This window comes from Sus scrofa, chromosome 12, assembly GCF_000003025.6.
Source record: "Sus scrofa isolate TJ Tabasco breed Duroc chromosome 12, Sscrofa11.1, whole genome shotgun sequence".
NCBI classification, from domain to species: domain Eukaryota; kingdom Metazoa; phylum Chordata; class Mammalia; order Artiodactyla; family Suidae; genus Sus; species Sus scrofa.
The window spans coordinates 11,406,930-11,432,901 of NC_010454.4; the positions used below are offsets into that span (position 1 = coordinate 11,406,930).

A 25,972-nucleotide genomic window follows, 5' to 3' on the forward strand; every position below is an offset into this window, starting at 1 on the left:
CATAATGTCTTAGGTAGGCTCCTTGCCTACCTCTTACTCCTCTTCTTTCTTGGTCTTCCTATCCTTTCCATCCTCTTCATTTTATTTTTCTAGCTGTTATATCCTGAGTGATTAAGAGATAGGCTATTTAGCATTATTTCATTTAAATCTTTTTTTTTTTTTTGGTAGGAACCGTTGTTACTTTTACTTTACATAAAATGAAATTATAAGCTCTCTAGGTTAATAAGTAGTAAAGCCAGAAATTGAACCTGGATATTTTTAACTTCAAAGTCTAGTATCCCAATCCATATTTTAAATTACTTTTTAATTTAGGCATGAATCACTCATTTTGTCTAAGGTGCAGTTCTGATTTGTACTAACTTTAAAAAGAAAAAAAAATGTGACAATAACAAGACAAAACAAGCAAGCAAGCAAACAAACAAATAAAAACTCAATTCCATTTTACCAAAAGAGTCCAAATGGTATAGCCAGGTAAGGCTGGTATAGCCCATCCACTCGTGAATACCACATGACCTGCCTTTAGTACCCTCTAGTTAAAATGAATTATTCATTGTTCCTTGCACATACCATATCTTGGCCTACATTTCCCTTTTTTATTTTTTATTTTTTTGCTTTTCAGGGCCATACCCATGGCATATGGAAGTTCCCAGGCCAGGGGTTGAATAGGAGCTACAGCTGCCAGCCTACAGCATAGCCACAGCAATGCCAGATCCAAGCTGCATCCTCGACCTACACCACAGCTCATGGCAACACCAGATCCTCAACCCACTGAGCAAGGCCTGGGATCAAACCCACATCCTCATGGATCCTAATTGGTTTCATTAACGACTGAGCCACAAAGCGAACTCCCATTTCCCATTTTTTTAAAAAAAATTTCAGTGAACTTTATTATATTTATAGTTGTACAACCATCATCACATTTCCCATTTTGGAGATTATTTCCTCAGGCTGGCAGTTTTCTTGAGCCCATTTCTACCTGCTTGAGTCCTGAAGAGTTATTTGAATGCTACCTTATGAGGCCTTTATTAAGTCTCCAGCTCTGTGTATTGTCCTAATATTTTTATTTCACGAGGCACTTTGAATCTCTTCTTGGAAATGAATTCAACTTTCTGAAACTCAGTTTTCTCACCTGGAAAGTGGGAATAATAATGCCTAATCTCAAGGAAAGAGGATAGAAAAATAAATGAGATGGCACTTAGCCCACTGCATGACCATAAAGCATAGTCTTACAATTAAAAAATGCTGGTCAAGATTGCTGCCCCATTCATGAATCTCCTCATGGGCTCCTGGACAGCACTGTGTATAATTGTCTTTCTTATTCTCAGTCTGACTCACCAAACTATGGCCCTTGAGCCAATCCCAACCTACTTCCTGTTTTTGCAAATTGTTTGATTGGAACACAGCTGTTCCCATTCGTTTAGGTGTTGGCTGTGGCTGCTGCCAAGTCACAGTAGTGTTGAGTAGTTGCAGCAGAGAACTGCTGGACTGAATAGCGTAAAATAGTCCATGTCTAGCCATTTGCAGAGAAAGTTTGCTGACCTTCACTTCCAAACCCTAAACTCAAGGGTGACATATGTCCTGCCCAGACAATCCTCTGTAGCATCCAGTACAAGTTCTTGTAAGTGGCCAAGAAAGAGTCCCTGACTTGTTTTTATTTCCAGGAAAGCCACATTACGAACAACGATTATGATTTTTTGCTTCATTCCCTGCTTCTAAAAATGGCATCTTTCTTGTTTGTTCATAATCTTATATGTAAATAGAATAGTTATGACATAAACATTTGATTAGATAAAATATCTACCTTTTCTTAAGGACTAGCTAAGTGCAGACATCACCATTATCTAGTTCTGAGAACAGCCCTACGTATTAGGAATCATTACAGTATTTAATGAAGAAACCATTCATGTAGGTAAAATAACACATTTCAAATGGCAAGACCAAGTTTCAAAGGTAAGTCACTATTGGTATTTTATCTACTGTGTACTTTATAACCTGGATTAATAAATTATTTTTTCTGCATTTGGAAAATATCCGTTTTTAAATAGATAGACTGATTTTCTCAATGATCCTTTGTTCTCAAAGTTCTAGGATTAATACTACAAAGAAAGCAAAAACTAGCGATCCCAGAAATTCAAACCCACATTCATCCATAATTAATTTCTATCTATAACCCATTTTCTTTCTTTTTTTATTCTTTTCTTTTTCCTTTTCTCTCTCTCTCTTTCTTTCTTTCTTTCTAATGGCCACACCCACTGCATATGGGAGTTCGCAGGCTAGAGGATGAATCAGAGCTGTAGTTGTTGGCCTACACCACAGCCACAATGATGCCAGATCCGAGACGGATGTGTCTGCGACCTACACCACAGCTCACACCAAGACCAGATCCTTAACCTACTGATCAAGGCCAGGGATTGAACCCACATCCTCATGGATCCTAGTTCCTTACCACCGAGCCACAACGGGAACTCCCATTACCCTGTTTTCTTCATAGCATTTGCTACTATTGGGAATTATTTTATTTATCTGTTTACTTGTTTTATGCCTTTCCTACTAGACAGTCAACTCCATAAGAGCAGACTTACGCTGTTTTATTCATCATTGTACAATGTGCATTCAGTTTAATTTTTGTCATATATTAAGAACTTAATAAGTTTGCATTAGATGATTAAATTGAATAGCTGAAACTTTCTTTTGCCTATGCCTATCAGAAGTCCCTTGTTCTTGGAGTTCCAGTCGTGGCTCAGTGGATAATGAATCCGGCTAGGAGCCATGAGGTTGCAGGTTCAATCACTGACCTTGCTCAGTGGGTTGCGGATCCGGGGTTGCCATGAACTGTGGTGTAGGTTGCAGATGCGGCTTGGATACTGTGTTGCTGGGGCTCTGGCATAGGCCGGTGGCTACAGCTCCAATTCAGCCCCTAGCCTGGAAACCTCCATGTGCCGAGGGAGCAGCCCAAGAAATGGCAAAAAGACAAAAAAAAAAAAAAAAAAAAAAAAAAAGTGCCTTGTTCTTGCCCAATGCAACAATTCTATTTAGCCAACTTCAGCTCCCTTTGCAAAATCTTCAGCATTTTCCATTTTAAATAATCCTAATCTTTGCTATGCTATGTCCCTATGTGTTTCTACTCTGTAACTGTTCTCTCCTTAAGGACCTGAGTCAACATCCATCTTCTCTAGGCATTTCCCTGAGGAACCGGACCAGCAGTTCTTACTAGATCATTCTTTGCTTTCTCCTATCACTTTTATACAATCTGATTTTTTTTTTGTCCTCTTATTTCACATTTTAGGTGGTCTGTTTCTTGCATTGGATTTTTTTCATTGTCCTATAGAGACTAATAGGTTTTTTTCATGCTATCAGATATAACGGCAAATAACCTGTATTTTTTTTTTTTTTTTTGAACACCAGTTTGCAGTTGAATGAAATGTGTGTCCAGGAGAAAATAACATCCCTTGTAAAACAGCACATCCCTGACGCCAAACTGTCAGCAGAAAGTGAAGGAAAACTTGTCTATACGTTGCCCTTAGAAAGAACACACAAATTTCCAGGTAAAGTATATGAACACTGTGAAATGAAATGAAATGCACAAATAATAGTATTAATAATAATAATGATAACTATTGAAGTTCCCATCATGGCTCAGCATTAACAAACCTGACTAGTAACAAACCTGGCCTCGCTCAGCAGGTTAAGGATCCAGCGTTGTCATGAGCTGCGGTGTAGGTTGCAGATGTGACTTGGATCCCATGTTGCTGTGGCTGTGATGTAGGCTGGCAGCTACAGCTCCAATTCGACCTTAGCCTGGAAACTTCCATATGCCATGGGTGCAGCCCTAAAAAGATTTTTTTAAAAATCATATTTATTATAATTGATGTTTATCAAGAGCTTACGATGTGTTCAGGTATCTGAAACATGATGCAAAGAATAGTACCATCACTGCATTATTGTATCTATAGTGAGAAATGTTATAGTTTAGTAGTTGCATTTTAATGTTTGGGGATTTTAGGGAGCTTTTTCAGTCATGCATTCCCTTTGTAGGGTGTAGCAGAAATTCTAGTATTCAAAACTGGGTAGCTATGCAAACTATTGAAAACCTTTGGCCTAACCATCATGTTAAACATCCCCACAGCATGGCTCTTTCTTCTCTTGACGAGACTTCTGTGAACACCGTGGGTTTTTTAGGCCAATACGTAAAATTGTACTCTGTCACAACTCTTTTGAATTATCTATCAGGTGAAATATACAGCTCCATTTCGTGAGGGTTTGTGTCTAGGAATTTAGCGTGTTTCTTCTTTAGAGCATCTCAACTGATTTTTCACTTTTCTTGACTCTCTGCATTGATGTCTTCACATTCGATAAAGCTCTCTCATTCTTCACAGGCTGGGTTTGTTCAGGAGACCCACCAATCTGTGGGTCAGCAGTTCTAGACGCCTCTATCAACTCTTTTGCTCCCCAGGGAGAAGCAGGAGGCTGTGGGTTTTGTCAGGTCACTCTGCGGTGAGCCAGGGAGTTGAGCTCTGGGGTTATGTAACCTGTAATGGTCAAGATTGTGTGCTATTGGCAGAGTGACAGACACATAATACAAAATAAAGAATCTAGAAATAGACCCGTGCAAAATGCCTAAGGGATCTGTGACAAAGGTGGAAAGGCAATTCGGTGGATGAAAGCTGGTCTTTTCATCAGATGGTCTTAGGGCAGGTGGATCCCCAGGCCTAAAAACGAAGCTTTGCCTAAGCCTTATGTCACGTACAGAAACTAACTCAGTGTAGTCAGAGACTTCCATAGAAAATGGAAAACCGTTAAAAATTTTGAAAATAAATAGAAGAAAATCTTCAGGATCTATGACTAGGCAAAGAGTTTTTAGAGCTGACACCAAAATCACAATCCATTAAAAGACAAAAAATTATAAATTGTACATTATTAAAATTTTAAAATTTCGCTTTGTGAAAGATCCTGTTAAGAAGTTAAAAAAAAAAAAAAAAGCTGCAGGTTGGCAGAAAGGATTTGCAAACTACATCGGCTCACAAAGGACTCGTATTCAGGAAGTATAGCAAACGCTGAAAGCTCAACTGTGAAAAACAAATAATCCAGTCAGAAAATGGGCAAAAGATAGGGAGAGACCTTTCCCTGAAGAAGATCGACTGATGGCCAATCAGCATATGAAAAGATGTTCAACAGTGTTTAATTTCCGTTAAGGAAATGCAAATTAAAACCGCTAGGCGATGTCACTATGTACTTATCAAAATGACGAAAAAAAGGGGTTTTTCTTAAGTAGTGGTAACATTAAAGGCTGGATGGGATGTGGAGGAAAGGACCGCTTGCACGTTGTTAGTGCAAGTGTAACACGGTTCCTCTGGGAAAGAGTTTGCAGTTTCTTTAAAACTAAATTTGCCACTACCATGCCACCAAGTAATTACACGCCTCCGCATTTATCCTCGAGATATGAAAACACGGTCATACAAGAACCTGTCTGTATTTATTTCAGCTTGATTTGGAATAGACAAAAACTGAAAGCACTCCATTTAACTAACGAGTGCTTAAATAAACTGGGGCACGCCTAAGACATGCAGTACCACCCAGCGATAAAAAGGAGCAAGCTACCAACTGGTGTACACAGCAACCTGGGTGAATATTCAGAGGGCTATGCTCGGCGGAAAAAGCCAGTCCCCACAGGTTACATACTGTATGACGCAATTTATATCATATCACATCCGTGAAACAACAAAATTGTAGGAGTGGGGAGCAGATTAATAGTTGTCGTGGGTTAGAAGACAAGATCCATAGAGGTATGGGTGTGGCTGTACACGGGTAGCCTGATCTTTGTGGTGATGAAAATGTTCTATATACTGACTGAATCAGTGACAATACAGGGGTTGTGATGGCGTAAACTGCGGCTTTTGAAGATACTGCTGCCATCGGGGAAAACCGAGTAAGGTGTAGAGATCTCTCTATATTATTATTATTTTTTACAACTGCATGTGAATCTAAAATTATCTCAAAATGAAGAGTTTAATCGACAAAGAAAAATAAGCTTACAAATGATGTTTGTCATTCAGAGAATTTGCCCTCTAGTAATGGGGCACGATGAGGGCCTGCGTAGACGTTGAAGGCAGTTAAACCTTGCCAGATATGTGGTTAATAAAGGCACATAGATTACTCCCCAGAGTCATTCACACATGCGTTTTATGGTGACAGGGATTCTTTAGAATCATCCAGCAAAGTGTTAACTGAACCTGAATTAATGTATTTTAATAGTAATAATTTAGAGGTGGTTTGTAACATTTTCAGTAAAATGAAGACTAATACATAATGCTTATTAGCAGCTTTTTTTTTTTTTTTTTTCTTTTTAGGGCCATACTTACGGCATATGGAAGTTGCCAAGCTAGGTGTTGAATCAGAGCTGCCTCTGCTGGCCTACACCACAGCCCCGGCAATGAGGGATCTGAGCCAGGTCCTCAGCATACACCACAGCTCATGGCAATGCCGGATCCTTTAATCCACTGAGCAAGGCCAGGGATCAAACTCGCAACCTCATGGATACTAGTCGGGTTCGTTACCACTGAGCCAGGACTGGAACTCCTATTAGCAGTGTTAATGTTACTTTCTTTCTGCTTTTCTGGATATAGTACTCTAATCAAGACAAAACTTTCAACTTACCCTTTTGCCCAAAGAGGTTGTAGCCTCAGGACTTTTATAATCACACTAGGAATTAAAATTAGGTTTTTTAAGTTTTGTGTAATTAATTAGTCATTGTAATTCAGATCCAAGCAAGCAAAGATATCATTTGTTGTTTCAAGAACAAGGTCTGACACAAATGTATTTTTGATGAATGAACTAAGGAATGAATGGATACAGAATTGCTAGAGAAAGTATTAACGGTCACAGTTTCCTATTATTCCAAGAAAATTCCCTGAGTCAGCTCCTCATTCGCTATGAAGTCTTGTGATTTTTTTTTCTTCCTTAGTCAAAAGCAGAAATTTTTTAAAAATTCTTTATGTCCTATGTACTTCCCTTGACAGATGTTTTCTGAACTGAAGAAAGTTCTGCACAATCCAACTTTTGAGTCTCAAAAAATTAGTTCTTTCACTTCTGTTGGTTAAGTACAAATGGCTCTCATTTGTATCTTTTTCTGCAAGTCAGAAAAAACTAAAATGAAGTTTAGTAGAAACATAAATGAATATATACTAATATTTGAACAAAATGCAGGGGCTGTAACACAATGTATAAAATTAAATAAATAATATACAGAATTTGAAGAATAAGCCTACTTATTATGAAATGTTGGTTTTTCATGTTTAAAATGTCTGACATATTGCAAGTGTAATTTCATATTTAAAATGTCTGACATACTGCAAGTGTAATTTCAGATATCTGTATTTTTCAGCTTGAAAAGATGTCTTAAATTCACTCGTGATTTTGTTGTTTTGATTTGTTATTGTGTATGTGTTCTTTAGAACTTTATGAGGATCTTGATAGATGTCCTGGCCTGGGAATTGAGAATTATGGTGTTTCCATGACAACCTTGAATGAGGTGTTCCTGAAACTAGAAGGAAAATCATCTCTTGATGAATCAGGTAAGTAAAATGCATGTCAATTACCATGTAAATGTATTCACAGTACTTCATGGAATATGCAATTCAATAAGACACTGTCCCAAAGATGTGATTGCAAAACGTGGGGTTCCATGATTAGGGCCATTCTTAGCTAAGCATATATACGTGTGTGTGTGTGTGTGTGTGTGTGTGTATGTGTGTGTGTGTGTGTGTGTGTGAAATGTAGCTCTGTCACATTTCTTACCTCTACTGCCAGTATTGCCTCATTATTAAATATGGCCCATTTTCTTTTATCCAAGGCTGGCTGCACTCATCCAATTTTCTAAGAGTAATTTCAGACAAAACCGTTGTTTTAAATCTCTCCCCTCCAAATATGTCACCTCGCTGCCTGCTGGCTTCCATGGTTTCTGATGAGAAGTCATCTCAAGATCTTACTGAGGCTGTCTTGTGCGTGATGAATTGTTTTTCTCTTTCTGCTTTTTTCATGATTCTCTTTCTGTCTTTGGCTTTTGACAGTTTGACTGCGATGGCTTTAGATGTTGATCTCTTTGAATTTTCCTGCTGGAGTTTGTTAAGCTGCTTACGTGTGTAGATGAGTATTTTTCATCACTTTGGGAAAGTTTTTAGCCATAATTCTTCAGCTATAGTGTCTGACCCTTTCTTTCTGTATGCTCCTGGAATTCCCATTATTATGTGTGATAGCGTACGTTAGTATGCTGAGTAGTATTTCATATTTCTCTGAGGCTTCCTTTTTCTTTGTTCTTTTTTCTCTCCATTTATTTCTTTTGCTTTTGTCTTTTTAGGGCCGCACCTGTGGGGTCTGGAGGATTCCCAGGGGTTGTGTTGGAGCCATAGCTGCCTTCCTACACCACAGCCACAGCAACGCCAGATCCGAGCCATGTCTGCGACCTACACCACAGCTCATGGCAAAAGCCGGATCCTTAACCCATTGAGCAAGGCCAGGGATCGAACCTGTGTCCTCGTGGATCCTAGTCAGATTAGTTTCCACTGAGCCACGACGGGAACTCCTTCTTTCTGTTCCTTAGATTTAATGATCTCAATTTATTTTTTGTCGTGTTCACTTATTTTTTCTTCTACCTGGGAAAATCTGTTGAGGTTTTGTTCTCCAATGACTCTTTTTTTTTTTTTTCTTTCAATTATTGTACTTCTCAACTCCAAAATTTCTATTTGGTTATTTTAAATAATTTTTGCATCTTTAATGATATGCCAAATTTGATGAGACATTGTCATTGGCTATTCAATGTACAAATATTTGTAGACTCTTATAAAATTATTATTATTCTTGACATTAACATTTTTAGTGTGCCATAAAACATAACCTATGATTTTATTTCTTTTAAATTTATTGAGACTTGTCGAATCAACATTCGGTCTATTTTGATGAATATTTCCTTTCCATTTTAAAAAAGTGTATATGTATACATACACATAAATGCATATCTGTGTGTACTTACAGAATTATGTACATGCAGAGTATATATTTATAGAACTTTGGTTGTATGACTAGTTATATAGATGTCAGTTTGGTGAAGTAAGATGAGAGTGTTGTTTAAATACTCTATTGACTTTTTTTTACCCTACATTTTCTATAAATTACTAGAAAGGGATATAAAAATGTACAGTTAGCCACCAGTTTGTAGCATGTCCATCTGTAACTTGTTTCTCTAAGTGAACCCCTAAAATAACTATTCCCTTTATCAAGTTTCATAGACACACCTAGGTACGATAACGATCTTGCGTATTTATCTTAACCTATTGAATGTATTGTCTGTATCTGAATTATCTAAGATCTCCTTTCTACTCCTTCTGTCCAAGAAATGAATCTTTCATCTGTTTTTCTAGTTCATGGCAGTAGCCAATAACACCACATAAAGCCTTCAGTTACGCAAAAGATACTGACCTTCTTGGTAAAACGAATGCCTACAGTCAGCTCCATAAAGTACATTTGAAGTGGGATATTATGAATTTCTTCTTTTGTGTGTTTTGCAGATAGTGCCAATTTGGGAGAGGTACCAGCAGAAAGATCTGGAGACACAGAAAGGCTTGTTGAGATGGAACAATATCTCTCTTTACTCAATGAGCCGAGACAGACAATCAGTGGCCTGGCTCTCTGGGGACAGCAAATCCGTGCAATCGGAAGGGTCCGCTTATTAAAGTTAAAGCATGAAAGGAAAGCTCTTTTGTCACTGTGAGTATCAGAGCGCCATAGATTTTTTTTTCAGTCGGTGCTTTAAGAAAAAAGCTAAGATGTAAAAACAAGAGAAAACAAAAATAAATGTCTGCATGTACAGAACTGGACAGAGTGGACTACCCATTCTAGTCAGTGGGCCTGGTAGTTATCTATTAGCCAGCTAGCAGGTGGAAGTTATAATGTGTCAAAGCCAATTTTATGGGAAAAGTCAAAGCAACATAAGTTTTCCCGTAATACTCCCTCTCCTTCAAAGGTTCCAGTGTGGTAGGTGACAGAAACATTGGATCTGGATCTTTTTTTTCCAGAATCCACATACCGGTGCCCTATTTTAGATGCTGTATAGCGATGCTACTCACTCTTCCCTGGAGTCCTTTCTGACTCTCCCATTATATCCTCTTTGCTCTGACCCAGATGTCATAGCTTCCCTCCAGCCCTCCTAAGTGATGGTAGCTCACTCGCCATCCATACTGTGTGCATAATGAGCATTATCTCAAACGCCTCACCTCTCACTAGCACCCTAGTGTCCACAGTACTTTGGCCGTCAATCAGTGCCTTGTCTCTGAACACTTTGAGTACACATCTAAGAGAGAGGAAGCTTGGCACATAATAGCATGGCAATAAATATTTGCTAAATAAATAAGTAATGAGAGTTCATTGAGAATCTTTGACAAGAAGATCCGCATGATTTGAGAAAACACCTTTAATAGTAATCTGACAGCATATAGAGTAGAGTCTATATATGTTGGAGAGATGCCAGATATTTACAAGAATTCCAGGAGGAAGTAATATTGTAAAATTAGAAATTAAGAATGGAGAAAATTTCCGAAGATATTAAAAGTGTCACCTTATCTGCAGTGGGGAATACAGAAGAATAAAGAACAAAACGTCATTGAGAATTTGAGCCTGGGAACTAAAGAAATCATGCAGTCACTCACTAACAGAAATCGGGACTGCGTGAAGAGGGGTGGACGTAAAATTGAGTGTGAGGTGTTGGTGAATTAAGCAGCAGGAAAACACGAGCATCACAGTGACATTCCAGGAGACAGAATCTGGACACAGCGTTTAAGGACCCATGTCCCATGAAATTGTGTGGGCTAGTCAATGGCCAGAGAGCAACAAAAGAAATGAACAATGGGTAAATCTGCACGTACCATCTCTAATTTAGAGGTGGGAAAAGGACAAAAGGGTCAAGAAATGAGTCACAGAGCTATCTGTTTAACTTTCCTAATTCCTTGATCTCATTACATTGTGAGCGGCTCAGACAGTTCTACAAGATTTGGAAATGACTGTATTCCCCACAGCAGTTTTCTTCCCCGCAGGCTGTTGATTCTAGTCGTTGGATTTTGCCCTCTTCTTTTGGAGTATATCATCATGAAAATACACCAAAACAGTTACACTTGGGAACTTTCTCCTGATTTATACTTCCTTGCTCCTGGACAACAACCACGTGATCCTCTCACTCAGTTGTTAATCATCAATAAAACAGGTAACCATGTGGTGCATATGTCGTTTCCAGGTGCCTTTGCTGTTCAGGGTGTGGCTCAGAAAACATCCACACGACAGAGAGAAAATGAGCCTTTGACTTTCTCAGCCTGTGTTAAAAAGAATTCAGGAAGCTTGGGGATGATGAATACAAGCCCCCCAAAGAACAGGAATTAGGGGAAGTATTTGTCAAGGAGAAGTAAATTATCGGGTGGCAGTTTGCAAGATGAGTTTGTACCAAAAGACATGGGTTTCTTTGGCCACAGCTGCGGCATATGGAAGTTCCCGGGCCAGGGATCAAATGTGAGCCACAGTTGAGGCAAGGCTGGATCCTTAACCTACTGTGCCACGGCGGGAACAACCCCCCCCCCCAAAAAAAACATTTTTAAGAGCTCGAGATGTAATTCACATGCCGTACAATTTATTCCTTTAAAGTGTACAATTCAGTGGTTTTTCAGGGTATGCAGAGAATTGTGTAACTCTCACTACAGTTCATTTTAAAATATTTTCATCTCAAAAAGAAATCCCATGCTCACTTGTAGTCACTCCCATTCACACTACCCCCAGTTTTGAGCAATCACAAATTCGTTTTATATTCTATAGATTTGCTACTCTGGATATTTAATATAAATATGATTACACAGTGTATGATCTTTTATGACTAGCTTCTTTCACTTAGCATGATGCTTTCGCATTTCATCTGTATGTAGTATGTATCACTACTTCATTTTTAAAATTATTGAATAATATTTATTGTATGGATAGACCACATTTTATTTATTATTCATGAAAGGGTGGATATTTTGGTTTCTTCCAATGGCTATTATAAATAATGCTATAAATGTCCATGGACAAGTTTTTGTGTAAATGTTTTTCTTTTTGGAGGGTATAAGCCTAGTAATAGAATTGTTGGGTCATATGGTGACTAACCTTTTGAAGAACAGCCAAAACTGTTTTTTAAAATGATTGCACCAATTTACACAGAAGCTAGCAACTTGTGAAGGTTCAAATTTCTACACCTCTTTGCCAACACTTATTATTTTCTGTCCTTTTTATCATACCCATTCTAGTGTGTGTCAAGTAGGGTTGTGTGCTTTGAGTTGCATTTTGCTAAGGGCTAATAATGATGCAGAGTGTCTTTTTATGTGCTTACTAACCCCTTGTATATCTGTCTACTTCGGAGAATGTCATTTTCTTTCATCCATTTAAAAAATGGATCCTATGTCTTTTAAAAATTGCATTCTAAGAGTTCTTTACATAGTCTAGATATAATATCTAGTATAATATCATAATTCACACATCACTGTATTTGCAAACTTGTCTACTCACTAAAATTTATTTATAACCCCAAAACCAATACTCAGGGCACTTTTGTGGTTACTCACAGACATGCCTAGAGAAGTGAAAATTTTGAGTCATCTGATGCACACATTTTCAGATGGGGTAGAACAAGGTAATACTCTGGCTTCTTGTTTCAGCTCTTATACTGTATACTAATTTTTTTTTTCTTTTTTTGTATTTTTACTGCCGCACCTGCGGCATATGAAAGTTCACAGGCTAGGAGTCAAATTGGAGCTGCAGCTGCCTGCCTACACCACAGCCACAGCAATACCAGATCTGAGCCATGACTGCAACCTACACCTCAGCTCTTGGCAACGCCAGATCCTTCAACCCACCGAGCGAGGCCAGGGATCAAACCTGTATCCTCATGGATACTAGTTGGAGTCTTAACCCACAGAGCCACAAAATGGGAACTCCTAAACTAGTACTGAGTGCCACATTTTTCACATTTCCGTGCTTTTTGTTGGTAATTTTGCTGTTTAAAATGGCCCCCAAGGGTAGAGCTGAAGTACTACCCAGTGTTTCTATGTCAAGAAGGTTTAGAAGAGAAAATATATGTATTAAGATAAGCTTTGTTCAGGAATGAGTTATAGTGCTGTTGACTGTGAGATCAAATATTTATTAAAACATATATTCAAAAATATGTCTAAAACAAGGTGAGTATTGAATGGCCAAAGAAAATGCTGCGGCCAGCGGCTCACAGAAACCTAACCCTGTGTTTCGTTTCGGATCTGGGGGTCAGTGCTCACTCGTTCTGTGTTTGTGGTGATTTGTAGAACCCACCACCTTGCATAATAAGAATCCCCTGTAAATGTTCTACAGACATTTTATCTCATCCTACAGATTGTCTTTTCACTTTCTCATTGGTATCCTTCGAAGCCATAGTGTTTTCATTTTTAGCAAGTCCAACTAATTTTTTTTTCCTTGTTTGTGCTTCGGGGTCATGTTTCAGGAGCTACTGACTAGTCCCAATCACAAAGTTTTACTGCTCGACTTCCTTCTAATGCATTTTTTTTTTTTTTAAGGGCTGCACCCGTGGCATGTGGAAGTTCCCAAGCCAGGGGTCGAATCATAGCTACAGCTGCAGGCCACAGCCACAGCCACAGCCACACCAGATCCCAGCCGTGTCTGCGACCTACATCACATCACAGCTCACGGCAACTCCAGATCCTTTAACCCACTGCACGAGACCAGGATCAAACCTGAATCCTCATGGATACTAGTTGGATTCTTTTATTTGTTTGTTTGTTTGTTTATTGTTTTTTAGGGCTGCACTAGCAGCACACGGAAGTTGCCAGCCTAGGGGTGGAATTGGAGCTGCCCTTGTCCTCATGGATCTTAGTCATGTTCATTATCACTGAGCCACAGCGGAAACTCCACTAGTTGGATTTTGACCTGCTGAGCCATGACAGGGACTTCTTTTTTTTTTTTTTTTTGGTCTTTTTAGGGCCGCACCTGCTATATATAGAAGTTCCCAGGAGTTCCCGTAATGACGCAGTGGTTAACAAATCCGACTAGGAACCATGAGGTTGCAGGTTCGATCCCTGGCCTCTATCAGTGGGTTAAGGATCCGGCGCTGCCGTGAGCTGTGGTGCAGGTTGAAGACGAGGCTCAGATCCCATGTTGCCGTGACTCTGGCGTAGGCTGGTGGCTACAGCTCTGATTCGACCCCTAACCTGGAAACCTCCATATACCGCAGGTGTGGCCCTAGAAAAGACAAAAAAAAAAAAAAAAAAGGTTCCCAGGCTAGGGGTCTAATCTGGGAGCCAAAGCCACCAGCCAACACCACAGATCCACTGCAGCTCACTGCAACACTGGATCCTTAACCCACTGAGCGAGGCCAGGGATCAAAACTGAATCCTCACAGAGACTATGCTGGGTTTTTAACACTCTGAGCGACAATGGGAACTCTGATCCAGTTTTTGAGTTAAGTTTTGTGTAATGGCCTGAGGAAGGGAGGCAGCTTCAACGGATATCCAGTAATCTTTCGGAGACGGCCAACCATCTCAAAAGCCACAGTTTCTCTTGTCCAGATTGAGTAGATTTTCTTAAATAAAATTATTTTCCTTTTCTCTATAATCTTAAGACAGTCAAGAGATTTTTAACTCACTGCTTCTTTTGGTAATTTTCTCAAGTTGTGGGTTGGTTTTCTGGGGAGAATGTCCTTGGAGCTCATTGCATTGCCATTCTCGAGGTTGTCTTCCTGTATCAAGAAACATTTTGAAAATCAAGAATCTAGCAAGTAAAGAGAGATTTAGCATGTTTGCTGGTTAATTAGTAGGGATTACCTATGTCATTAAAACCTTATTGGTTATGGTCACTCATTGCAAAGTTCTAGAGGGGCAAAAGTCTATTCCAGATGCCATATGGTGCCAAAATGTTTTTCACATAAACAGACATCAAAAGCAAATAAACATGTAAATACCAGGAGAAGTAAATAGGTTTTAAATTCACAATAGCAAGTATATTATCATATTACAGTAAATATCACACAATGGCATTAATTATAATTTCCATGCACAGCTTGCCTTTGCTTTTCTTAGTTTTGTGATAACTAATATATTTCACTGCATCTTAGGGGCAAGCATTGATGACTTTATACATGCTGTGGAGAATCAGAACATAGCTTTGGAAGTGGATGTACTTGGAACTAGAAATGGCCTGGACGACCCATCTTATAATGGAGCCATTATAGTGTCTGGTAGTGAAAAGGTATGCTGGTCTCTACTTAGTAATGTTTCCCAGAGGTGTGAAAGCTAATACAGTATCAATATGCTCAGGTCTCCAATTTAGGAGGCAAAATGAAAAACAAATACTGCTTTCATTTATTGCTCAGTCAACTATAGTCACGAATATGATGCAATCCTTAAAATCATTGCCTACCAACACGCACTGGGTACCTTAGCAAAATAATACTCTACAATACTCAGCTGTCAAGTACATAGTTAAGTCCAATAATTTATATTTGCTCTCAAGGATTTTATACTACGTATATTCTGAAACTTTGATTTCTTCTTAAACAATAATAATAGTTGATTCTAGCCTTAAGCCAGACAGCTGGTATCTTGAGACTCAGATAGAGCCTCTATGCATGTTTTGGCGTATTTACACCGTATTTGTGTTTTTGTTTTTGTTTTAATTAGTTGACATCATTTTAAATATGTGATTTTTTTTTCATGAAAATATTGACTTTGGGCCTCTTTACAAGAAAAGCTACGATCTTTGAGAATTTCTGATCTTGCTTTCTATGTTTTAGAATTACAGCTTTTCATTAGCATGCAATACCAAAAGACTGACTTGTTTCCCAGTTCTTATGGATATTGTGAGTAATGGGCTACTTGGATTGGCTGAGCCATCAGCACACATCCAGACTGAGAGAAGTACTTTTTTGGAGGTAAGTATAAAATCTTACGGACTCTCCTCCATCAAGAATCTTCCAGGTTACTCTCTTGAGTGCTGAAGTCTTATTGAGTAAACCTCTGCATAATAAATTAACATTTTGATTCATGCTAGCTTTGAGAAATCAATACACTTTTCAGAGCTTCAATTTTGTAGGGCGGCACCTGTGGCAGATGGAAGGGGTCAAATCGGAGCTGCAGCCACCCACCTATGCCACAGCCACATCGATGTCAGGTCCAAGCCGCACCTGTGACCTGTGTCGCAGCTTGCAGCAATGCTGGATCCTTAATCCACTGAGTGGGGCCAGGGATTGAACCTATATCCTCATGAATACCGGTCGGGTTCTTAACCACAATGGGAACTCCCAGAGCTTCAATTTTTTAAATGCAAAATATAATTCACAAAATTTTTTCCAAAGAGAAGATGAGGCAGTGAAAGTGAAATCATGCAGGACTGTGACCAGAACAAAAATAATGAAAGCAGGAAGGAAAGAATGAAAGAAAGAGAGGAAGGAAGGGAGGAAGGATGGAAGGGGGAAAGAAAGAAATAGAAACCTTTATTGTGACTTGTAGAAATGCTACTAAAGAAAAAAATTGGGCACAAAGTTCAGGCTAGACCTGCAGACTAGTTATATTAGAATTACTCCAGCTCCAGCTCCTTGTCAAAAAAATTAATTCCTTGGGCCTGCCATACAGCTACCAAACCAACTTTTTCATATGTGCAGCAAAACAAATAAACAAACAAAAAAAAACCCCATCCTCTCAAAAAAAGTGCTAGGAGTTACCAGCGTGGCACAGTGGAAACAAATCCAACTAGGAACCATGAGATTTTGGGTTCGATCCCTGGCCTCACTCAGCAGGTTAAGGATCCGGCATTGCTGTGAGCTGTAGTGTAGGTCACAGACGCGGCTTGGATTCTGTGCTGCTGTGGTTCTGGTGTAGGCCGGCAGCAACAGCTTCTATTAGACCCCTAGCCTGGGAACCTCCCTATGCTGTGGGTGCAGCCCTAAAAGGACAAACAAACAAACAAAAAGTTCTAGGTGATTGGAATGTATACAGCCCTTTAAGCTTGGAAACCAGAATGCCTATCAGAGTTTGCAATTATTCCTTTTTGATTATGTGCTAAGTATATTGCTCCCTCATAGAGAATTCCTTGAGCACAGGGACCATGTATTTTTTTTTAATTTTTAATGCAATTTAAAAAGGCTGCTTTCCATTTACAGTTATTATAAAATATTGGATATATTCCTTGTTTGTACCACACATCCTTGAGCTTATCTTATACCCAGCCTACGCCACAGCCACAGCAACACCAGATCCTACACCACAGCTCGCAGCAACACTGGATCCCAAACCCCCTCAGTGAGGCCAGGATCAAACCCACATCCTCATGGATACTAGTCAGTTTCATTACCACTGAGCCACAGCAGGAATTCCCATTTTGTATTCTATTTAAATTTATATACTCATTGCTCAAAGAAGAGTTTCTGTAATTTCAGACCTCACTTCCATCTTGCCCAAAGTCAATGTATTTGCCCTGAATAATCCACCCAGCATACAGGTGTTCTGGAAAGATTCTAACACTAAGCTTCTGTGGTAGAAAGTGTGTCTCTGGAGTTCCCATCGTGGCACAGTGGTTAACGAATCCGACTAGGAACCATGAGGTTGCGGGTTCGATCCCTGCCCTTGCTCAGTGGGTTGACGATCTGGCGTTGCCGTGAGCTGTGGTGTAGGTTGCAGACGCGGCTCGGATCCCGCATTGCTGTGGCTCTGGCGTAGGCTGGCAGCTACAGCTCTGATTAGACCCCTAGCCTGGGAACCTCCATATGCCACGGGAGCAGCCCTAGAAATGACAAAAAAAGACAAAGAACAACAACAAAAAAAACCCAAATACATCCAAATATAGTGTTCATATTAAAAAAAAAAAAAAAGAAAAAGAAAGAAAGAAGTGTGTCTCTGATAGGCAGGCTGGGAAAAAAACAGGCTTGGCTTATGACTTTTTTCAGTAAAGTGCTTCATCAAACAACAATGCAAATCATCAGAGTAACACAAGAACTGCTTTCAAGACAGTTTGTGAATCTTCTGTCCTTAAAAATTGTTACAAATTTTGTGTAAGTAAAGACAGAGGTTTGCCTTGGAGACTTCATTTCCCCTCCTAGGATTTCATCCTACCTTTGAATTCTCAGCCAATATTTACCTAGTCTCCTGGTGTATCTAAAAAGATAACGTCACTGTGCCTGTTACATCTAATATGATCTTTGAGTCAAGCTATCGTATTTGAGAGAATTAAAGACCAGTTCGGAAATGGCATGTTTCAACTGTGAATTGTCATTATTTATGATTTAGCATCAATAAATTTTAGAGTCATCAAGTAAGGAAATGAAAAAGGTTGGTTTATGTCTTTTCAGCTGTGTGATATTAGCAATTCATTCACTTTCTTAGAATCACTTTCCAAGCTTCAAAATTGGATGAATAGGGAGTTCCCGTTGTGGCTCAGTGGAATAAGAACCCAACTGGGATCCAGGAGGATGTGGGTTCGATCCTTGACCTCACTCAATGAGTTAAGGAACTGGAATTGCTGCAAGCTGCGGTGTAGGTTGTAGATGCAGCTCGGATTTGGTGTTGCTTTTGGCCATGGCATAGGCCAGCAGCTGCAATTCCAATTCAACCCCTAGCCTGGGAACTTCCAAATGTTGCAGGTGCAGCCCTAAAACAAATAAACAAACAAACAGGATGGATATATTTGGGGACCTCAAAAGGCAAGTTATATATAATCTGTTTAATATTTTTGAAAAGGTATTTCGAATTTGTTCATTCGGCTCATTGCATTCTTTGCATTTTCAGAAGGATCAGGATAATTCATTTGAATCCCTGGGATATACCATGTTCTGGTTGACTTTGTCATCCTGTTGTGCCCCTTATATTGCCATGAGCAGCATTGATGATTATAAGGTAAGAGTGAGTAACTGAAACTTCCATTACTTTGTATGATTAGAGGTTGAAGGGAATGTAATTACAAGATTTTTCATGAGGCTTTGTGCACATGCTTAATCTTGTAACCCACTCAGCCATGAATCCTAAGTTATACAAATAAAGGGGAGTTTTATAAATGGAAATATAAATATAGAAATAAGTAAATAGGATATGGGTAGAGAATGATTCTCAAATGTATGTGGATATGCAAAGAACCTAAAATAGATGAAGCCACTTTGAAAAAGAAAAAGCTGGAAGATGTATGCTTCTGATTTCAAGGCTTACTACAAAGTTATAGCAACTAAGAATGTGTTGCAATTCCCTCCATGGCACAGTGGGTTAAGAATCTGACTGTAGCAGCTTGGTCTGCTGCAGAGGTGCAGGTTTGATCCCTGGCCCTGCAGAGTGGGTTAAAGAATCCAGCATTGCCGTGGCTGCAGTAGAGGTTGTAGATGTTGCTCAGATTTAATCCCTAGCCCGGGAATTTCCATATTCCATATGCCACAGGTTAGGCCATAAAATTTAAAAAAATGTGTTGTATTAATTAGGGATGATCATATGGATATAGGAAATGGCATAGACACTGAGATATAAATACACACGCATATCATCAGTTGATTTTTAATAAAACTGCCAGGGAGTTCAAATAGTGTAAGAAGAACCTTTTTAGCAGATTTTCCTGGAACAATATGATAGTGGTATGGGGGGAAAAATGTTTTTAAGACTCACCTCACTCCATACACAAAGTCATTCTTCAAGGAATCATAGATCTTATGATAAGCAAACATTTCTTAGGTGGAACAGAAGAAGCGTATACCATAAAATAAAGTGCTAACTTGAACTTCACCAAAGTTAATACCTGTTGCTCTTTGTAAAACACCTATAAGAAAATAAAGAGCCATGGGCAGGGAGAAAAATATTCACAACACACATGTATCTAACAGAAGATTTGTTTCAAGAGTATAAAAAAACGCTTATACCTCAGTAATAGAAGAGCCCAGTTTTAAAGGTGGACAAGAAATACTTCCCCAGAGAGAAGCACAGATACTTCCCCAGAGAAGAAGTACAGGAGGAAAATACTCTTTATTTATTTATTTATTTATTTATTTTTATTACTCAAATGAATTTATCACATCTGTAGTTGTATAATGATCATAACAATCCGATTTCACAGGATTTCCATCCCACGGCCCAAGCACATCCCCCCACCCCCCAAACTGTCTCCTCCGGAGACCGTAAGTTTTTCAATGTCTGTGAGTCAGCATCTATTCTGCAAAGAAGTTCAGTCTGTCCTTTTTTCAGATTCCACATGTCAGTGAAAGCACTGGATGTTGGTGTCTCATTGTACGGCTGACTTCACTTAGCATGATAGTTCCTAGGTCCATCCATGTTGCAAAAAATGCTGGTATTTCATTCCTTTTAATGGCTGAGTAATATTCCATTGTGTGTATGTACCACATCTTCTTGAGCCACTCCTCTGTCGATGGACATTTAGGTTGTTTCCATGTCTTGGCTATTGTAAATAGTGCTGCAGTGAACATCAGAGTACATGTGTCTTTGCGAGTCGTGGTTTTCTCTGGGTAGATGCCCAGGAGTGGGCTTGCTGGATCAAATGGTAGTTCTATGTTTAGTTTTCTGAGGACTCTCCATACTGCTTTCCACAGTGGTTGCACCAATTTACATTCCCATCAACAGTGTACTAGTGTTCCTTTTTCTCCACACCCCCTCCAGCACTTATTGTTTGTAGACTTTCGGATGATGGCCACTCTGGCTGGTGTAAGGTGGTACCTCAGAGTGGTTTTGATTTGCATCTCTCTAAGAATGAGTGATGTTGAACATCTTTTCATGTGTTTCTCGGCCATCTGTATGTCTTTTTTGAAGAACTGTCTGTTTAGATCTTCTGCCCATTTTTTGATGGGGTTGTTTGTTTTTTTGGTATGGAGCTGCAGAAGGTGTTTATAAATTTTGGAGATGAATCCCTTGTCAGTTGAGTCACTTGCAAAGATTTCCTCCCATTCTGTGGGTTGTCTTTTTGTGTTGTTTAGGGTTTCCTTTGCTGTGCAGAAACTTTGAAGTTTGATTAGGTCCCATTTGTTTATTTTTGTTTTTGTTGTCAATACTCTGATAGGTGGATCTGAGAAGATGTTGCTATCATTTATGTCAGAGAGTGTTTGGCCTATGTTTTCCTCTAGGAGTTTGATAGTGTCTGGTCTTATATCTAGGTCTTTAATCCATTTGGAGTTTATTTTTGTGTAGGAGGAAAATACTCTTATGAAAAGATGGTTAATGTCATGAGTAATCAGGAAAATAATCTCAGTGAGATATCTCTAGATAGCAATTAAAATTAATAATGTTAAAATGATGGACCATATCAAGAGTTTATGAAGATGTGGAAAAACTTAAACATTCATACATCGTTAGTGGGAATATAAATTTCACAATCACTTTGCAAAACTACTTGGCTCTTTCTTATAAAGTTAAAAATACATTTATTGTGTGAACTAGAAATTCCTCTTAAGTATTAACCCAGGAGAAAAGAAAACATCTCTCCACATACAGAACTGTACATTCCTATGCTTAAGCAGCTTTGGCCTAATAGCCAACACCTTGAAACTACCCCAAGCATCCGTCAAGCTGTGAATGGAAAAATTCTGGAATAGCCGCAGATGGAATATTACTCTGCAATACAAAAGAGGGAATAACCAATAAATGCATCAGCATGGATAAGACTCACAACCATTACACTGAGAGGCTGAAAACAGACACAACGGAGTAAATGCTGAATGAATTCATTTGTATGAAATTCTCAGAAAGGTAAAACTAATCTATAGAGACAGAAGGCACACCTACCTGTGGTTTCATGGAACCAACGGTAAAGGCTGTTGACTGCAAAGGAGCACGGGAATTTTGGGGGGTGATTTGATCATGATCGTGGTAAGAAATATATACATTCATCGATTCTTATACAACTGTGCATTTAATATGGGTACTTTTTATTGTTTAAAAATTACAGTTTTAAAAAAAGTTAATTAAAAAGATTGTTGAAATAAGGGGAAGTGATATTTTTAGCATGTGAGAATGTGGAGAAAGAAAAAAATTCCAACGTTTAACTGACTACAAATTTTCATTCACAGACACTCTTCCATTAATCCAAATGAATCTGTAATGTGTCTACAGATTATCAGAGCATCTTGTTAAAGTGAAGATTCTGATTCAGTGAATCTGGAGTGGTGACAGTGGCAACCACAGGGTGGTGAAGTTAGACGACTAATCAACCCAAGCCAACCTGCATTAGTTTTACTTGCAAATTGCAATAGAACACCCTTTCCTGGCTCCATGCTTGTAGCTTTATCACACAAAATCTATGAAACCCTACAAAAGCATCTCTCAGCATTACTCAGTACCATCTTCATTCGTTTTCCTTCCTCTCTCTCCAAAAATAACTCTGTTGCCCTGGCGCAGAGAGGACTATCCATGGAATGTTCCTTTTCGAGGGTGGACTCTCCAGGAATCTTGGGAAATGCCTTGACGGGCCTGATGTAACCACCAGTCATTCTGGCTAGCATAGCCCTGAGCTTAAAACGTCTCCCATGAGAAACACAAATAGTTTCTTTCTTTCTTTCTTCGCCTGTGTGATGCTCCCATGGCACCACCTTTCTCCCAGCACTTTGGCCAGGGTCTCTCTGTCTCCTTTGGAGTTCCTTATTCCTCTAGGCAGTCTCTGAATTTCAGAAATCCTGGATCTCAACCCTCCACTTCTTTTTTGTGTATTAGATGTCATTCTCTCCCAGGCAGACGTTCCTAGCCTTAGGGCTCTAGCGCCGCTCTCCCTACTGGTCGCCCACAGATCTGACTCTAGCTCAGATGTCTAATTTCTGCTTTCATCTCCAAGGCTGATCCAGATTCCTTCCTCAGCATTTCTACTGTAGACATCACAGGCTCTCAAACGCCGTGCCTCCAAGATTGAACCTAGGGTTTTCTTAAATACGTTCCTCCTTTCATACTTTCCAACTGCACCAGCGACAGCGCGAGGCACTTGGTTATCCCGTCAGGAACCTAAAACCATCCTTCTTTCCTCTCATGGCTTCACCTACAATCTAGTCGATAAGCAAATCGTCATCAGTCTACTACCTGAATGGACCTGTGTTGGGAGATTTTTTAATATGAGTCCTTAGGTCAGATTACATCTCAGGCAGGAGCATCATTTAGTTGAACAGAGACAGACTCTTAACGAATGAATTTAAATTTATTTTAAAATATACATATATTCGAAATTATCAGAATGGTTTAATGTATAGCTTGTGCCAAAACCACATCACTTGATAAGGAGTTTTAACTATGTAAAATGGGGCATTCTCTAGTGGCTCAGTGGGTTAAGGATCCAGCGTTGACACTGCTATGGTTCTGGTTGCTACTGTGGCGTGAGTTCAGTCCCTGACCTGGGAACTTCCGTGTACCGTGGGCACAGGCACCCCCCCCTCCAAAAGTAATTTAGTACTTTTATTTAGAAAATGACAAGAAATACAAAACACATCTATATTTTGAAATGTATTTATACCTAGGTGCATGTACATAAATATTTGGGTGGGTAATAGGTATTTGAATGTGTGCCACTGTAAAACTCCTCTAATCCATCATGTACTTGGAGGGAAAGGATAAAGTAATTTTATGCATAGAGTCTGTATTTTAAGATATAGATATATTCTGACATATAAATTAAAGAGCAATTAGTAAATTACATATGCATTATACAAGTGTGTATATATAAAAATCTGTAATATATGTAACCTGGAAAAGTGGGACTGAGCTCCATATTGAGTCAAAGCAGAATCATTCTGATGGGAAAGCAGTTGCGTAGGTACTTTGCATCACACCCTACTCCCCCCGCCCCCCCAAAAGTCATGAATCCCCCTTTTGTTTACTGCAGGATGACTACCTTGATTATTTTATCTTCCTTTCTGCCAGGTGTGTGATGAAGGTCGTGTTGCCCATTAAGGCAGCAAATTGATTGTTTGTGTTTGGAAGTATCCGTCCTCCTTGGTCCGGATAGCATTTGTTATTACAAATAAAGAACTTCGTTGGAAGGGTTTCTTACCCGATCCACGCACATCCTTAAACCTCACATTGAAATATCCCTTTGGCTCTTTGCTCTCTCTTACTCAGAACAAAGCTCGGTCTCAGCTCCGGATTTCTGGACTCTCGCCTTCTGCTTACTGGTTTGGGCAGGCACTCGTCGATGTCCCGATGTACTGCCTGATCTTCGTTTTTATGTATTTAATGAGCTACAGTTTAAGCCTCCAAGACGGTTTAAACATCTATAATTTATTCGGAGTTATAATTTGGATTATACAAGTAAGTGATGATATTCGTAGAACAAATATCATTGTATGATTTAATTAAAAATTTTGAAGATGCGAATTGTTTTCCTCGATGTAGTTTATTTATTGTCATAAATTAAATGATGTAAAACTCTGTGCTCTGACAATGTTTTGGACTGAAGGTTTTTCCAGCTTGCTTTTGTCTTTAACTAAGTTTAGCCTTCTTGTTGATTTCAGATCCCGTGTACTTTTGGTTATGCCACCTCACTTATCTTTTTGACATACGTGATTTCGTTCATTTTTCGCAAGGGAAAAAAAAATAGTGGCATTTGGTCCTTTTGCTTCTATATTGTAAGTCTGTTTCTTGTGAACCTTTGTTTTACATATTGAATATACAATTCTGAGCTCCTATTTTAAAATTTGCCCTTGGTAGAATAATAAATTAGTATTACAGCCTAAAATATTTCGTTAGCCTTATATATGGGAACTTCAAAATCTGCATCTTTTTCTCTTCCTGTTCCTACCCTTACATTTCTTTAAAAGTAGCCAAATTGTTTCTAGAATCATAAAATATTTACTAGAAAGAAACCATCTTTATCTTTTTTTGTTGTTTTTTACTGAGCAGGAAATTAGCTCAAAGTCCTCCACAAAGTTATGTAAGATGACAAATATAGTTTCTAATACTTAAAATTAGAAGATACTTCTCCAGGCTCTACTGATAATTATTTCCGCAAAGCAACACTTATACAAATTAGAGGGGAAAATATGTGCAATTTATGTGATTCTATTCTAAGTTACTGTCATTTCAAAATGCCAAAAGGTAGATTATTAATTCAGCAAACATATGGTGGCGTCCATGTGTCATAAACTAAGATTGACAGTGGAGAGAAATAGTTTCAACCTCGAAAGGCAGCCCAGAGGGTAAACAGATAAGTAAAACAACTACTTATTAAAACAGAGTGATATGGAAAAGATTGTTGAGGAATCATCTATCTTTAAAAGTCGATTATATCTAGTCACTTGTGATGGAACATGATGGAGGATAATGTGAGAAGAAGAATATATATATATACACACACACACGACTGGGTCATTTTTCTGTACAGCAGAAATTGACAGAACATTGTAAATCAACTATAATAGATAAAATAAAAATCTTTTTAAAAAGTCGATTATAAAACTGGGTATAAAAACGTGTATGAAAACCAGAGAAGGGAGAGATTCATAAATGAAAATGAAAGCAGAGATTTCCTCTAGAAAGGAAAACATAAAGAAGAGTAAGATTTCAAAAGCTAGGAGTTCCCATCGTGGCGCAGTGGTTAACGAATCTGACTAGGAACCATTAGGTTTTGGGTTCGATCCCTAGCCTTGCTCAGTGGGTTAAGGATCCGGTTGCTGTGAGCTGTGGTGTGGGTTGCAGACATGGCTCGGATCCCACGTTGCTGTGGTTCTGGCGTAGGCCAGCAGCTACAGCTCCGATTCGACCCCTAGCCTGGGAACCTCCATATGCCGCGGGAGCGGCCCAAGAAATGGCAAAAAGAGGGGAAAAAAAAAAAAGATTTCAAAAGCTAGAGAAGAATGATGATGCACATAAGAAATGATGGATAAATAGAAATGCAGAGTGGGGAAAGCCCAGGCTTCTCCTAGGAACCGATAACAGTCCGGCATGGATATGGATGGAAAACAATGTCCACTTAA

The 25,972-nt window shown here is 39.0% G+C and overlaps 1 protein-coding gene across 14 annotated transcripts in view; it reads left to right on the forward strand.

Moving 5' to 3' along the window:
• Positions 1-25,972, forward strand: part of LOC100520512 (ATP-binding cassette sub-family A member 8) — an 80,564-nt gene that overhangs the window by 40,196 nt on the left and 14,396 nt on the right. For 12 of the 14 annotated variants that reach the window (XR_002337431.1, XM_021068090.1, XM_021068089.1 and 9 more), the window contains 9 exons: positions 3,406-3,545; positions 7,452-7,571; positions 9,561-9,759; positions 11,082-11,248; positions 15,164-15,297; positions 15,842-15,979; positions 18,828-18,935; positions 24,120-24,308; positions 24,512-24,625. Coding sequence is in view for 13 of the 14 variants with exons in the window: in XM_021068090.1 (XP_020923749.1) it covers positions 3,406-3,545; positions 7,452-7,571; positions 9,561-9,759; positions 11,082-11,248; positions 15,164-15,297; positions 15,842-15,979; positions 18,828-18,935; positions 24,120-24,308; positions 24,512-24,625 (1,309 nt within the window). In the remaining variant the exon portion in view is untranslated. The remainder of the gene's footprint in view (positions 1-3,405; positions 3,546-7,451; positions 7,572-9,560; positions 9,760-11,081; positions 11,249-15,163; positions 15,298-15,841; positions 15,980-18,827; positions 18,936-24,119; positions 24,309-24,511; positions 24,626-25,972) is intronic. The other 2 variants (XM_021068095.1, XM_021068097.1) reach the window with 1 other exon arrangement.